We start from the raw sequence: 16935 nt of genomic DNA on the forward strand, positions 1-16935 counted from the left end.
GGATGCAGTGGCAGTCACCCACATCAATATGGGTCAATTCACAAAATCACAACTTTGACCAGAAATTCTGCATTTTGTGGTTTTTAATGTGTGCAAACTGTACTAGCGCCAGATTACTCCCATAACCAGTCATTGCAGCAAATTAACCTGTTTAGTGACCTATGTCCACAAAGCTGTTACCCGTCAGCCTTATGGGAACACTGGCTTAATGTTATTGTGTCATGTTGTGATTTTTTTTTTGGTTTGTTTTTTAACAAATTATGCTAAGAGTTTAAAATATCAATTTGTTTTGCCCTAAATAAATGTTTACATATGTGTTTTGGTATTATGTAACTATTAAAAACTTAACCTGCTATAGAATGGTGTAGTTTGCTCAAATTTGTTTTCATAAGAACTGGATTGATAATCAGTGGCAACAGATCTTATGGCGTGATGAATCCATATTTGAAATTTTTGGTTCCAAACCTTGTCAGTATGTGGGGAAGAGGTCAGGAGAGAGGTAGGACAGTGAGTGTATGTAGCGGGGGGAAAAGGAGGTAGGTTGTGAGTAACCCAGAGTGCAAGAAAATCTTATTTTTGTGTGGTTGAAAAAATATTCAAAAATGTCATGAGAACATTGAAGAGAAAATTTGCTGTTCAGTCTCCAGGCTAAACTTTATAGGCCAGTCACTTGCTGCTCATCCACAAAAGATAGCTTGAATAAACAGTTGTGTGTAAGCAGCTTGTTCAGGCTGATCTTGTGATGGGAAAAAGCACATTCCCCCACTACTACTTGCCAAATGGTTGTGTTTGTGCTGGACAAGAGAATTCCGCATAGAAGGAACACAGTGAATAACATCGTCACAGCACCATGTGATCAATGGAGAGCGAACAGTGAAGCATTTGGAAATGTCTGCCAGTCAGAGTTCAGCAGGCAGCATAAAGTGTTTGAAGCCTAATAAATAAATTTGAAAAAGTCTATATATAAAGTACAACACATCTTTATAGACTTTGCAATAATTAAAATCAAACAATGTTGCTAATCATGCTGGAGTTAAAGGGAGAACAGTACCATCTGCAGGACAGTAATATTACTGCATACAGGTTTAAAAGAATGTCAGCTTTATTACTTATATTGAGTGAAAGCTACATGTCAAAAAACTTTTACAGATATCAAATGTGTGCAAAACATTTAAAAGGCACAATATGTGAAGTGGACAAAAGTGTGAAAAAAACAAAGGGTAACTCAAATACATCTTAGAAACCTAAACATGTTCCCATCAAACTGAAACAGAGTCAATGATTAAAAAAAGTATGATGTAAATGTAGTGAAACACCATTCCCCATAGAAATCAGCATTCATTTGGTAATGACCTATAAAAGGCATATAGTGCTTTCAATTATATTTGCAACAGTGGAGAATGAGGAAAAATTACCTGAGGTGACAAACTGGAATGTGATTAAAGCTCTTAAGCTCTGTTTCTGTACAACATCCAAGCAGAACACGTTTAAGCAAAAGCTTTCTTTACTTAAGGTACAAATGGCAAAAGTGCAGATGGCGGCTTTTAGCTGAAATCCCTGTCAGGGAGAACCAGCGGAGCCACCAGAGTCCAGAGATAGAGGCCCAAGCCGATCCAGCTGGAGCTGATCTTCACCCAGACGGCTGGCATGCTGGACTGCATGGCGTGGTAGTCAGTGTCAGGCCTAGAGAATCACAAGAGACAGTCAGCACTGGGAGAGAAGCGAACCTCTTTAAGGTGTGGCAGCAAACAGGACATACTTACTTGTACCAGTTTGTGAGCGTCATCATGATGTAGAGCGAGGCCAGAAAGAGACTGAAGTGGAAGAAGGAGTAGCTGTAGGTCACTCCATCTTCCTCATTGTCCACAGCCCGTCGGACTCCGTCCTCCCCCGCGGGGGCCTCTTCGCTGGCGGTCAGACCCTGACCTTCCTCAGTCTGCATCAGTCTGTTCACTTGAGCATTGTTGGATGAGCGGATGCTGTGATGGGGAACAGCATGAAAAACTCACTTTTCACAGACAGCAGCAAATTTCAGCAGCTTCTTATTGTGGATGCAGACGAACTGGTTTCCATTTTGAACTAAGTGAATATTTAGATTTTTTATGTATTTTTTTTCTACGTTTCTCTGTGTGGAGTTTGTGGCGTGTTTATTACAAAGTAGATTTTTTACAACAACAATTCAATGCCACATGCAAACAAATAATTATATTTTTGGCCACTCCATTATTCACCAGCATGTTTGATGGGTCTTTTTGTATCTACCGAAGACGAAATGTATCCTGCAGTTGTCTCTCTCTCAGTTGTCACATGAACTTTTAACCCCGTAAAAGTTTTCTGTTCATGGAGGTGATACTTTCTGAAATTTGGTGGTTGGGGCTTACAACACTGAACCTGTCTGATAAGTAAATATGAACACACTGCGAGTACTTGACTAATCAGTTTTAGTCCAGATTGCTGGTAAAATCTGCTGGCTTACTTAAAGTTTTACATTCTGAGAGTCTGAATCCTCTTTACTGCTACTGCTCATCTCTCTTCCTGCACTGACTCAATGACCTCGCTTGAAAATCTCTATCAACAGCAGCACAATTTAAACATCCTCTATGCTTCCATATATGTTTTATTGTCCTTTTTTAAAAGCTAGTAGCATTTATGTACTACAACAATCCAGTATAGTCATTTGGATGAACAGCAGGGTTCCTTTTTTACACTTCCGCTGCTTAATCAACACAATCGTGTGTTTAACCATGTTGATTTGCTTCAATCTGAAGCATTTTTGATATTTTATGACCCCACTGACAGACAGAGCTTGATAATACATCAAACACTTCTTTTCTTTCAGCAGCAGCACTAAAATACCTGGCGTAAAGAGTGCAGAACAGGAAAATGATCAATCCCACGATGCCTTGCGCATCCCACCACTGGGTGGTGCCGGGGGCTGAGGTGGGTCCTGGTGCTGGAGTTGGGCTGCTGGATTGGACCAAGCTCAACAGGCTGGGGTTACACTTCCGGTCTGAGGTGGGAAAGCAGGAATTCAGGTGAGCACTAACAGTTAGTGATGAGAATTGTCTCCATTAAGACCACAACAGTATGTAGCTCTAAAAACACATGTACTTGTTTTCTTTAGCTTTGAATACACTGCAGCCATACAGTGGCTCAATTATTGGACTTACTGGGGTTGTTGGTCATGGCTGACCAGGTGACATACATGGTGTAAAGGGAGATGAGGGAGGCCTGAAGCAGACCTGAGGTGGGCTGTGCCTCCTGTGGAGACGTGGACAAAGCCAAATGTTAGAAAAGAAGGCAGCGTCTGTTAATCAAAAGGTCAGCGGTGTGGCCCTGCTCCTACAGTCTGCATGTCTGTGTCTTTGGACAAGATACTGAGCTTGCCCCTGCTACATCCATCTGAGTGAGTGTGTACTAAGCAGTTAGCAATAGTTAGTGAATATTGTTTTTGTAAAATGCAGTTTGAGTGAAGAACCATCATAGTACCAGCCCACAAAGTCATTTTATCATTAACACAAACCTGATTATCAAATAAAATCACATCAAGTGCAAGTAACTGAAGTTAGAAGTGAACTCAAACAAATTTAATTTAACATTACACTGGACAGCTGTAATAGCCTGAATTAGTCACTTGATTACTGATCTTTTCTCATGAGAAAAGTCTTTTCAGTGATTTCTTTCTCACTTTCTTTGCTACGGCACAGTGAGCAGCAGACAATGCTCCAGTGAAGTTGTCTGGGCTTTAACATACGGTGGCCCTGAGAGGTCAAATGCACCGCAAACAGAAAAGCGCTCCAAAAGCACACAAAACACAATGGAATTGAATAAAACACACTGGAAAGAGAGAAAAAAAATGATGCAAAAGCTACAAAAAAATAATTACAAAACACAACAGCGTTTCTGTGTTCAACGTTTCTGGGGAGACAGTAACTTGACAGAACAGCTGTGGAAGTGACAAGCTAACAGTGAACAGCTAATAGCAAATGTATCTACGGTGTTATATGAATCATGTGTTTAAAACTTGCATCTTTTTCTCCCTACAACACTGATGAACCCTCAGTTTCTTCTAAGTGTATCTCAGTGCAATCCTTTCTGCAGCTGGTCCGTGGTGTTATTGCGACCCCAGAATCACTGCCGTCGTGTTTTGCAAGTTTTTTCTTAAGTTCCAATCCGTCTGACCTCTCAGGGCCACCACATTAATATGGCAGCAGATTTTTCTGTAAATTATAGAAGTCTCTTAACGTCTATCTCCTCAAGTTTCTACATCACCTGGACTTTGGGCAGAATGGACACAATGGACACAATGATGCAGAATATGAGGTTGAGGCTGATGAAGACTTTGTGCTCTGTGCAGTCGTCAAGTTGGGTGTAAAAGATATAGAAGAGCACAACGGCTGTAAACGCCAAAGCGTAGTTGATGAAGGTGACGGAGAGGAGAGCTGTGGGGACAACACAAGAACAGAATCAGAGACAATCATTTTAAAGTGACACGTCGCTGGGTCGTATAGTATCACTGACTCACTGAAGTATCAGCTTCTTGATCAAAACCCTAGACTTTTACAGCACAACCTCAAAGTTAGTTCAGTGGCTTTTATGCAGATAAATTATCTGTATAATGATTAAGGAAAAAAAGTAGTACATGTAGTATATACATAGCCTAATCTTACATAATATCCTGTACTATCCCTTATCTGGGAAACTCCAGCTTCTCCACAGAACTATCACTTGAAGATCTGGTAGTATTATACCTGCAAACCAGCACTTGGTGTTTCCTTCCTCCGCCTTCTCGAGCCAGGACTGGTTCCAGGAATGGGCAAAGTCAATCAGTAGGATGAGCTGGATGATGATGAAGATGAAGGAGCCCACCATGCCGAAGTAATACCACACTTGTAGCAGACAGAATGAGATCGGTTAAGTTTCCACAAGTTTGCTCTCTGTGTGGTGTTACAGACATTTGTTTACAACAACATGAATCTGGATCAGGAGCATCGTCATTAAAATCTGATCAGGTCTAACAGATAAGACACGTTTCCATGGTAATGCAAATTCATGTGAGATAAGCCCTGTACTGATAAACAACTCTGAAAGATCTATCACAACAAAGCTAAAACTTTTATACTGAAAGACTTAATTTTGTGAGTTACTGACATTAGAGCTCAGCTCTCTTCTCTGTCGCTGTCCAGGAATCTGTCAATGCTGCATAGCATTGTGGGAAATATAAGTCCCCACTTTAAGTTTCCATTTTCACAGAATTTCAAAAAGTTTAACTACAGGCATTAAGATTCAAGCTCTAATTTTATCAGAACTGTCCTCACTGTGGCTAAAACCATACCTGTATTAAAGTCTCCATCTGGAATGAAGAACGCTCCCACAGTTATACCAACCAGAACCAGAAATTTGAAGAACCAGAAACTGAGGAAAAAAAAAAATCAATGTTATTCCATCTATGTACACACAGCAAACCGGTTTATCAGTGTTTGTGTAAACGCATTCTTAAAAGGTGCAGTGTCCACGTTTGGCCACCAGAGTGCAGTATGCTGTGGCAACGTGGAGCAGAGAAAACAAAGCTGCAGCACTAACCCGTTCTGGATGGCTGCTCGGGGATCCTTGCTGCTGCGCACTCGGATCATGATGATGGAGAAGAGGAAGAAGAAGCAGGCCATGGCAAAGCACATGCGGTACACAGACTTGTAGCCCACGATGATGTCACAGTTCACCTTGTTCTCTATGCCAATTATGTGCGAACCGCCGACGCAGAACCCTGGAATCTGACGTGAATGCAAATAGGAAATTAAAGGGTGAAAGGGCAACGGTGGGGTACAAATGATTCATCTAGATTTATCAGGAAGCTCTGGGATAAAATAACCCAATTCAAACATCCAGTTAGGTCACTTTGAAATATCTGTGTTGATGGATTACAGCGGTTAATAAACTGTTTTCATAGCCATTAAATCTCATTCAACCTTTTTAAGATTTTCCTCCATGCCTGGCAGAATCATGATGATGGACACCAGCGTGCCCAGCAGCAGCAGGAAGGAGAAGGCCAGCCGGCTGATGGTGGAGTTGTATGTGGAAGGGCAACATGATGACAGCAGGCAGGAGGCCGAGCCGCACAAACAGGATGCCTGGAGAAGGACGAAAGAGAGAAATATCAGGACAGCTTCATATTTTATGCAACTCAGGGATAGGACTCGGGGGGGTGTAGGATAATCAGGATAATGCATGCATGGCTTGCAAACACTGTGGTTAGGAGGGGGGAAAAACAAAAACAACAACAAAAAAAGATACTGCTGCTGCTGTCAGGGGCAACCATCTTTCTCTTTCTTCTGCATGTTTTCAGGAGAGCAATGACAAGCCATTCTTTCCTTCCTGTGGTACTAATCAAGTCTGTGATTAGAGATGCCACCATAACAAATCTCTCCTCCTGTCTGTTTCTGATCCGGCGCTGCAAACTGGATCACACAGGACTTCTGCATGATTCACGTGCTTGCTGCTGAGAGGTGTACGAAGCACCGAGGCGGAGACTGTAGCTGAGAGCAGCCATCCTTCACTAAATATAAGCATGCTCCAGAGGACACGAGCCCAGGGTGTAAACACTGCAGCTGCGCTGAAAAGCATTCGGTTTCTACGGCTGAGCCGGGCCTGTGCCACAGAGTGCTGGCAACAAACAGCATGAACTGAACAGCTGACCAAGTCAGTGACACATGTATTAAACCCAATCGTGAAGTTTCTCCAAGACTGCCAGAAGAAACCTGCTGTGATTACCATGCATATGTCAGCTAATTAAATATTTTGGTTTTACTGTACAACATGAGAAAAGGTGAATGGCAAACTTCAGCACACCTAGAATCTCTTCCAGAAGGTGGATTTAGTGCCACATTTAGAGAGAAACCGCTTGATCGGCAGTATTTGGTATGACCATCTTCATTCTTTAACACAGCCTCATCACTCTTAGGCAGGCTTTCTTGTCATTTCCTTCATCTGCAGGAATAGTTCGCCAGGCTTACTGAAGGTCATTGAAAGCTCTTCTTTGGATGTTACCAGCCTTTTACTTTGTTTCCTGTCAGGATGATCCCACTGCTGCTGCTTCACTAATGTTGAGGTCTGAGCTCTGCGGAGGCCAATCCATGGCTGGTAGTGTGTTCTGTTTTTATCCAGGAACACCAGGAATCGGCAGTTGTTTTCTTTGCTAATGTATCTGTTATGTGTAGACACAAAAATGGTTCAACTCTCTGACTAAGGTGCCTTTTTATGCTTGAATAATTTTTAGGTCAGCGTTACTGTGTCAACAAACAAAAAGATAAGCAAAACAAACAAACAAAAAAAACACTCCCCATTAAATAAACAGGTACAACGATTGGACTAACAAAGAGAGTGAAAAAGCAATGTCTGGCTTCTTGGAATCAGAATACTGTACTATATTTCACACTGCAGTCATTTCCACATTTCCAGCTCTTAGAAACTGCAATAAATCTCAGACTCTGTCCTTAACAGCATGAATGATTTCCTCTTCTTGGCAAATGTGCTCATCAGAATGAGAAAAAAAGTTTCGGTTTTGGTTGACGTGATCTATGGTCCACCACATCACAACGTATTCCTGCGCCCAAAACACACCACTGTTACTTTAGATGACACCGCGATGAGGAAGTGACGTCATCTGAGTGTGTTAAAAAGTCAAAAGTTCAAAAGCTGCGACCTTGGATTTGTTTTAGGACATTCGTTCGCTACATTTTCCTTGCAGAACCATCTTTCATACTTTAAATGTTCCAACATGTAACAGGATTTAATGTTAGCTACCGACCCTGGATCCGATATTTGAATATGGCAGTTAAAATAAACAAATAAAATGTTAAAGTAGTGCTTGAAAAACTCAAAATTACGTTGTCTTGGAGGTTTTGTATATGCTTTGAAACACAGATCACAATCTTCAAATTGCCGAGGGGTAATCTAATCAGTTCCCACTGAATGACGTCTTCACTTACGTTTGATTTCAGTTTGAACAAGTCATTAAAAACGTTGGTTTTCATCACAATATGTTGTGTCAGAAGTCTCAAAAACTAGATCATCATTTGCACATGAATAGCACAAACAGTGACGCTGTTTTTTTAATGTGGCACGTGACTTTATATCTGGGGAAATTCCGGAAACTCCACCTTGGACAGCTAGCACCGTCGTCTACTAATGTACTGCCTGAAATGATGTGGGTCGTAGCCGCAAACCTTTCTCCACGTGTCTAACATTCATCGTCACTCTAAAACACTAAACCAAGTTACTCACTTTATCTGCTAAAACGCTTCAGAAAGTTGATAATTCCGACGTCCCTCGAATTCAACTATCCAGCACTGATTTCTTTAGAACATTAAAGAAAGTATAAGATCAAAGTAAATGTCACAGGACATGTGTAGTGTTAAGTTTGTCAGTAGGCTAAAGGAAACGAATCTAATTTTAGCAGTTTCACTTGAAGTTGTGTCATTTCCCTTGCCTAATGTCGGCCTGCCTAGTAAAGCAAGGCAAAAGAATTAGATAAAAATAAAGACGTTTAAAAACTACTACGTATTTCATTTGCAAACACGACAACCGGCAAATGTATACTTACACAACTTCCGAGTGAACCCAGAGCCAAACAAGCACCCATGATGTTTTAATTCCGTAAAACTCTCGGTAAAAGTCCTCAAAGCTCGAAAAGTTCAGGAAGAAACTGACGCAAAACAATGGAGTCAGGTTAATTACACGGAACACAGTGACAGACGTCCGCACGAGATCTTCAAATTAAAAAATTCTTTGTCTGCACGTACACAATTCAGGGATAATCCATAACTTAAAACACAAATATTTCAGTTAATCATACATGTTTGCATTACTTTACACCCTCATATGAAAGTGGATTATTATACAAATAATCCGCGGAACGTTCTGTTGCTGTTAAAACTGTGACTGCTCTATTTTACTTTGACGCCTAATCGACTCTACTTCCGGCACTGCTTGGCTAAATTGGGTAAAACTTCGCGCATGACAGTTTTCTCTGGGGCGTTACTGTTAATAACCAGATATTTGGCTTTTGGCCATCCAAAACCTATTGTGATTGAATCCGTGAGTTGTCCCTCCAGAAATGTGGCCAATTATGTGCTAATGCGCAATAGCGAAAACGCCCTTCTTTTACAGGCCCTCAAACACCTAAACCAAAACGTACATCACGTTTCCTTAGAATTCCCTACTAAATTTCTCAGTGAACTATGGTCAAGTCATTAAAAAAACAGAAAGACAATATTAAATAGTATTATCATTATTATTAACAATGATTTTATTATATGAAAAACATGTTTCCTGTTATGTAGTATAGCGTATCTGTTTTAATGAGTGTTCTCTAAAACCATAGGGTGTTGTGTCGTCATCCATTTTATTTATTTTAATTCTAGTGATCATTTTATAGTGTTCCTTTAAATGCCTTAACATTTAATGTCTTTGTGGTAAAGAAATGTTAAATACATGTTTATTTGATTTATTACACCTTACAGCACAAATAAAAAAAGAAAAGAAAAAGTAAAAGTAAATAAAAAAAACTGAAGGTGAGTTTAACGCAGTAGGGTGCAAACCTCCATCTGTTTGTGTGCCTGACCTTCAGGGACGCGGTGAAGGTGTTCAGCTGTGAGTAATTTGTTACGGTGCAAGGATCTATTTTCCGCCTCTTCACACTTGCTTTCTCTACCAGATAAAAAGATGAATCAAACCCTTTGATACATAAAATCATGACTATAATCAATCCGATGTTTTTCCAAACATTCCGTGTGTCATTAGACTTGTTCTAGATGTCATTTGATGACATAATAAGAGGTCCACTGAACAAAGTATTTAGAGTGTAAAATTGCCTGTTGACTAAAACAACCTCAGAAAGCGCTTTGCTATTAAAGCATCGCTCTTCTTCTCTTAATGTTTTAAGGTGGAAGCCTTAAACAGCCTTGGCATGCATATTGCAGTCTCACTGCAATCTCTGCAGGAGGAAGGATTGAAATATTTGTGGTATTTAGGACTAAAGACATATGGCGGACTTATCTGATTTAGTCAAAGGGCATGTAAACAAGCGATACTGCTTCTGATCATCCGAACGTATAAAAAAGGCGCACCCCTCACTCATAAAACAATGGTACAAACCTTTGAGCCACAAGACTAAGCCCAGAAAAGAAAAGTAACAACGGAAATTGTAGCAAATTACCTTCAAAATAAAATAAAGCTATTCAGCTCAATGACTGTAGAAAAAAGATTACAGAAGGCAAAATCAATAATATTAAGAGGTAGAATCTGTTTTGATCACGATAATTGGTTTGTGTTGATTTCATGATTATTAAAAATCTGCGATAATTTTGTCATGAAGGGTTTTCAAAAATTAAGGAAGAGAAGAGGGTCAATATTTATTTGGTAAGTAGAAAATGATACAGATACAGTAGCCAAAGGCTTACAAAGATTATTATGTAAGGTTGCCATTCTTGTACACTTGTGTTTTGGTTTGCACTTTGCACCTCCTTACACTCAGCTGCACATGTCTGCCCTTTAACTTATGTTATTATTATTGTTGTTGTTGTTGTTGTTGTTGTTATCAATAATAATAATAATAAATCATCTATATTCTATTTGCATATTTTTAATTGATTGTTTTCACATTTTCTATTTTATTTAGTCAAACTCTTCAAGCTTTCCAAATCCCTCCTGCTTGTTTTTAACTTTTTATGGCTGTCACTGTCGTCCACTAAATACAAAGCGGATTTGCTGCCATTGTAAAATTACTTGACATTACAACTAAGTACTGCTTTATTTTTTTTTAATCCATATATTCAATGAATCTTTCTGTTTATGTCATCTTGCCTACTATTTCTAACGCTTGCTGTTGCTCTTATTTTGAAGGCCGAGTTCCCCTCTCTTCCTGTATCTCCCGGCCTAAGCGCGTGCGTCTTGACCCGCCTCCTTGTTGCCGCTGCTGAGCGCGCAGTGAAGCGCTCCTCTGTCCGTGTGCTGTCACCGCTCATCATTTAGTCCACCGTGCCGCGGGTCCGGCGCTGTCATCTGGAATGAGGCGGTGTGGTGTGTCGTATCGGGCGGACTCCTTGACACTGCGCACATTCTCTTCTTCGTCCCTGCGGAAGATGGTGGCTGGCGGCTAATTCCAACTTCTTACTCCTTGGAGGTCCCTTATGCCCCCCTCGCCTGAAGCGCACTGAAATCAGTTGGTGAGTGTTCGTCGTTGCGCACATATACCTACACTTGTTCTGCTCCACAGGTAGGACAGCAGACTGTTGCCTGCTCATGTGCCTCTGAGGCAGACTGCAGGAGAGCTGCTGGTTCCATAGATTAAAGGCAGGGTGGAATTATTGTGGCATGCTGGAGCCATTATGTGCGCCGAAAGTGATTAAAAGAGAGAGAGAGAAAGCAACAGGAGCATCGACTTATCTGCCAGCAGCACTCACATCTGGCACCAGCTGAAGGCTCGTTCAAACCGAACAGCACCTTATTGTAAACGTTGACAGGTGTCAACTCCAGCAGCCTACCTGTCAACTCCGTATGAGCTGGTAGCACTGAGCGCATCAGCTGTTCACATAAAAATGCCACAGGCTCCCAGCAGCGAGGTTGATGGTAGCTGGATTATCTGCTTTGGTTTATTAAAAGGTGGGTAAACTGTGACCTTCAGGCATGAAGTGTTGGGATAATTCTCAGGCTGCGTTTAAAATGATTGAAAACATGGATGAATGTTCGCAGGAGAACAGGCTTTTGGTTTCATTTTAAAGGACACCTTTTTTTCACAAGGATACAGATACATAATCTACCACAAACATCACTACAAGAGGCTGGAAACTCTAAACCTTCACTAAAATTAATCTTTTATAATGCTTCATACCTGCCTGTTATATATTAACAGGTGACACTGTTAAACCCTTTAATCTACTAAACTCTTAATAGCCTTGCTATGTTTGTCCTTATCCTCAGCACAACCTCATTTCACATTCATATGAGTTTCAGACCCCCTAGTGAGCAAAGGGCCTTGAACAAGCCTCAGTCTTTATGCTTTGGTGAAGCTAAACATGTTCCCAAAAACAGCTCAGGATTTAAAACCCTGTCTGTCTGCCTCTCTGTGTTGCATCGTCTTGCACGAGCTCTGTAGTGAATCATAGTTGTACAATGTCAGGTAAAGAAATTGCAGTCCGGGGTCGGCCTGGGTGTTAGCAGAGCCTTCCTATTTTTCATAGTCATTTTAGCTCCAAGGCACTTTGTTTCAATTTATGATTTCACCCTGTGTTAATTACATCACCATGAGGTCATGTTTGAGAATCAGCCACACGCTGTGTGGGCAATGCGGTCTCAAACCAGTGGCTCCCTTTGTTTTTGACAAAACCACTTAAGGAATGTGAAAATTAAACTCTTGATTTTGCTGAACCTCAATAGCAGTGGATGTAGACACATATATAGTTTGTCTTCGTTAAATTAAAATTGACTATATTCAAAGCTGTTGGGCTGCTATTTGTTATGAAATGGAATACTTTTAATTTTATTTGTTCTTGGACAGGTAAGGCTCAAAGTGGCCCGCAGAGCTTTCTAGTTACTCTATTTCAATGTGGGCCTGCACATTTTTTCTTTTTCACTATTGTTCTGTTTTTCTAGTATTTAAAATAATGAAATATTGCAGTGATTATAGTTAATAATTTTATAAAGTGTTAAATAATCCTCCTAACCAGACCAGCCAACTGCAGAATAGTCACATGTGGTAGAATATTAATATATATCGATAGGTTAATTTATACTTAATAGGCGGTGGCGACTTCATTAAGATAAGATTAGACCTTAGAGTATAAAGCTCCTTGAGGCAACTGTTGTTGTCATTTGACACTGTATAAATAAAACTGAATTGAATTAGACAGCATGTACTTTATTTATTCCAACATCAGAAAATTTGTTACAGCAGTTAAAATGTTTTTGAGACAATAGACATGGCTTAATAAGCAGGTATTATAACGCTCCATTATGTCTCAAGGCTCCGTACCTTTTTGTTTTTTATGTCAGAAATTGTTGTAAAATAGCGCTTTTGTAAAGATTACCAAACCCTGCCCGTGTTGTTATTATTTTTTATTCATTTATTTTTGAGTTTTGGTCGTGTTTATTGTAACTTATTCGTTCTTCTACAAAAGGAATCCTTTTGATGTTAAAAAAAGACCTATTGTAACCTTTTATACTGTATAGTCACAGCAGTGTTGGCAAACAACTGCCTCAGCAAGATTAGCATTTATATAAAGTTGTGTTTCTAGCTATTTGAAGAATGTTGTCATTACTTAGTGGGGCTGTTTAGGTTTCATTCAACTCCCAGTATGATACCAGAAATTTGGAAGTGGGTAACAGTTGCGTAATTCTCGGTTTAAAACAAAAAATAGAGCCGATCTGATTTTTATTGGTAGGCCAGTATTATTGACCGATGTTAACTATTTGCTGATCTATTTGCTAATAAGGGAAAATTTAACATTGTACATTATTTTACGTTGTACAGTTTTCCACCAGAGGGCACTCAGCAGTATTAGGAAAACATACGTTTGCAACCCCATACATAAACGCAACAACCAGCTGATTGGAGAGCGTCAAAGAGTATAGTACACATAACAAATGTTAGGGAAATCTGTTTATGTTTCGTGTGTCTAAAAGAGCAAAAAAACCAAAAAAACCTGGCTGATATATTAGAATATTTTGGATTTTTAAAATCACCAAATATTGTTACTGACATTGATCTTAAAAATTCTATATACATATAATCCTATATACATTGGGCTTTAACCAAAATGGCAAATGAATTCCATTTTATGACAGAAGCCTGCATAATGAACAGCATCTATCTTAGGTTATGAGCTACTAGTAACTTGGCCTAAACAAGAGACTTTTATTCTTGTTCATGCTCTGCCAACTCTGGTCAGAGCAGATAGTTATTGTGCTTGTGATATTCCAAACATGTGTTGCCACCTAGGAAGTTGCAGAATACCCTCTGGTAATTTGTTGAATGCTGGTGCCAATAGATCACCAAATACCTAAGATCACCCAATAATATCGGACTGCCAATAAATGAGTCAGGCTCTACTTTTTGCTAAACACAGTATCAATGAGAGCAGTGCGAATAAACCAAAACAAATGAACAGCGAAACCAAAACAAGTAGCTAAAATAGGCTCAAAAGCTTTGTAAAGCTGCTTACATAAGAGGTGTCGCTTTTAACATATGTTGTTGGCTTACATTTAGCTTTAAATGAATTGACCATTTTGTTACATTAAAACAAATCTTTCTTAAATAGTGATCATACCAGCTCTGATGTTGGTAAAATACAAAAACATAAAAGTTTCGAAGCTTTTCAAATGTACTTGTGTAAGCATTATACAATGCAGGAGTGGAAGGATTGTACTGCATCCTGGTCTTTCTTGAGAATCAGTCTTCACGTCACTTTGTTTTAACATTGATGATGGCCGACAGATGATGGCATCACACCATGCTCTCCTCCCACCCGTTGTGATTTCGCAGTCCCAGAAGTGCCAGATGTGGTTCGTTGCTCAGTCCTTTATCAGTATCCTCCTGAACAGTTCCAGTTAGCATAATTTTATCTTTTACAAGGACCAAGCATGCTAATGTTATCAGTAATCAGGTGACTGCTCTACCTATAAAACTGTTTAATCTTCAGTGGCCTCCACATTGCTGAGCAGCTTATCTTCAGCTCTTATCTAACAGTTCCTCTCATTAAAAGCCAAGACTGAGTAAGAACTAGCGTGTATCGAAGTTTAAGCAACACTGATGATCTTTAGACCAAAGATATTAAAAGCTGATGTGTTGTGTTGAGAAAAATTCTGTAATAATTCTCAAAACTTGAACATTTTGTTGGCAAAAAGATTGGAGGGATTAGTTTACAATATATGATAAATGGACTGGTTTTTATATAGCGATTTTCTACTTGAGCACTAAAAACACACTTTAGATTGATTCTCAACAGCAACTTTAATGACTAATTTATTATAGATTATGCATAACAAATTTACATTATGGAGGTTAGCTATAAGCCATTTATCAAGCTAAAATGCACCATTGTTGGTAGTTCTAGTGTTTAGTTTTTTTTAAATGTAATTAGTTAGTCTAACGAGGTAGTCCTGCTGCTAATACCACAGATTGTTTTAGAGGTGGGAGAAAATATCATATATACTTTTATGATATTAAAAGTTAGATTAAAAATTGCTGTTATTCTAAAAGGTTCATCCACCAATTTAACCCACTAGAGTCACTATTTAATAACTTATAGTGGTGGCATTTATCATCTTGCAGTAAAGAAGATGAAACTCAGAGGTTGTAAATGGCAAACAGCAGGAGAAAGCTAACAACGGAGCCACTAAACTAATCCGATGCATTATTAAAACTGAATGATAACGATAGACACACACACACCAATACCATAATGGAGTAATGACATCATGGCTCTTTGACTTTTTGGAGATATTGTTTTCTTATTGGGTTATACAGATATTTTAATATGTAAGTAACAATACTGTAACCGAAAGGACCCGACGCGACTCAGAAGCTCACGTTTTGCTTTTTATTTTATTCACAGTGTTTCTGTGGCTTTTCACTGTGCGCTTCAACACTTTGCAGTGCTCACTGCTCCGACTTTGCACCGGCTCGTTGCCCCAGCAGCTCTCTCCTCCTCTGCGGCCTGGCCGCTACTGAAATAGGGAAGGCATGATTAGATGATGCTTGCCGGCTGCGAAAACCAACCTTCCCTGACACCACACTCTGAACCCGCTGCTCCACTCCTTCCCTGCAGCTGAGCCACAAACCACACCAGCCACAAATACATTTAAATAATAATTGTTATAAAAATGTTTATGATAAAAAAACACATATACACACTCACAAATGACATGTTCATCAGAATATTAAGTACGCTAATGATCAATCAGACTTTATTTATGCAGCACTTTGCAAAGAAATCAACTCGGCTCAGAGTGTTATAAGTAACTGACCAAATCTTGACAAAAAAATCAATGCATTTAGAAATGACTGTATCCACAAAGCTGATGAATCTAATTTTGAAAATGATCAGCTTGTTTCAATTTCAGTTTATTTTTATTTATATAGTTGCTTCAAAGCATTTTATATGGGAAGATAAAGAACCTACAACCTTAAAGAGAAAACACCAACAATCAGACATTCCTTTATGACAAACCTTTTGGCAACGGTGGGAAGAAAGAACTCCCTTTTAACAGGAAGAAACCTCTAGCAGAACTTGACTCAGAGAAGGGCAGCCATGACAAGTGATAGTTATCCTGCTGGAGGCACTTTGTTATCTTATTTTAGCCCTTTGAGATTTAATAACCCCAACCCTATGTTTTGGAGATGGAAAAAACTAAATTTGGAAAAAAAAATTCAATAGCAGCACCCCCCCTCAGTTTGGAAAGGATTACAAATCTATTAGGGTTTACATTTGCCAAAATAAATCCGCCTTGATGATCCCCAAGAATTTTGGGAAAATATTCTGCGGACTGTTGAGGTCTGTTTCATTTTTTGGAAGCTTTCTGTTACATCTGACATGAAACTAACAAAGAATTTTATAAAAAAATAACATCACACCAACAGTTAAACATGGTGGTGGTAGTGTGATCTAGGGATACTTTGCTGCTTCATGACCTGGACAACTTGCTATAATTGATGGAACCACGAGTTCTGCTCTCTACCAGAAATTCGTAAAGGGGAATGCTCAGAATGTTTCAGTGAGACTTATGCTCTGGCCCTTCTACAATTTCCTAGCTTAAGACTGAAAATAAAGGACCACATGTTGTTTTGAAGCTGCGATGTGTGAACACATCTGCTGTCTGCCTTAAATTTGTGCTCGAAGATGGATGAAGTTTTGATGAAGATGGGCCCACTTTTAAAGTTGG

At 39.5% G+C, this 16935-nt stretch overlaps 2 protein-coding genes across 2 annotated transcripts in view; one reads left to right on the plus strand and one right to left on the minus strand.

Annotated features, from left to right (window-relative positions):
- Nucleotides 1–1080: 1080 nt before the first annotated feature.
- On the minus strand, nucleotides 1081–8737 carry serinc2 (serine incorporator 2). Its single transcript, XM_084919909.1, has 10 exons — nucleotides 8600–8737; nucleotides 5967–6128; nucleotides 5584–5771; nucleotides 5336–5415; nucleotides 4752–4889; nucleotides 4273–4442; nucleotides 3171–3261; nucleotides 2857–3010; nucleotides 1764–1979; nucleotides 1081–1683 (listed from the first exon to the last, which is right to left on the minus strand). The coding sequence occupies exons 1-10, from the start codon at nucleotides 8636–8638 to the stop codon at nucleotides 1545–1547; spliced, it is 1377 nt and encodes a 458-aa protein (XP_084776035.1). The 5' UTR covers nucleotides 8639–8737; the 3' UTR covers nucleotides 1081–1544.
- A 2197-nt stretch (nucleotides 8738–10934) lies between these two features.
- Nucleotides 10935–16935, plus strand: part of pkib (protein kinase (cAMP-dependent, catalytic) inhibitor beta) — a 29045-nt gene continuing 23044 nt past the window's right edge. Inside the window, exon 1 of the mRNA XM_084919234.1 lies at nucleotides 10935–11222. The gene's annotated coding sequence lies outside the window, so the exon portion shown is untranslated. The remainder of the gene's footprint in view (nucleotides 11223–16935) is intronic.

The sequence above is a fragment of the Perissodus microlepis genome, chromosome 22 (assembly GCF_051167445.1).
Source record: "Perissodus microlepis isolate ML-2025 ecotype Zambia chromosome 22, ASM5116744v1, whole genome shotgun sequence".
NCBI lineage: Eukaryota > Metazoa > Chordata > Actinopteri > Cichliformes > Cichlidae > Perissodus > Perissodus microlepis.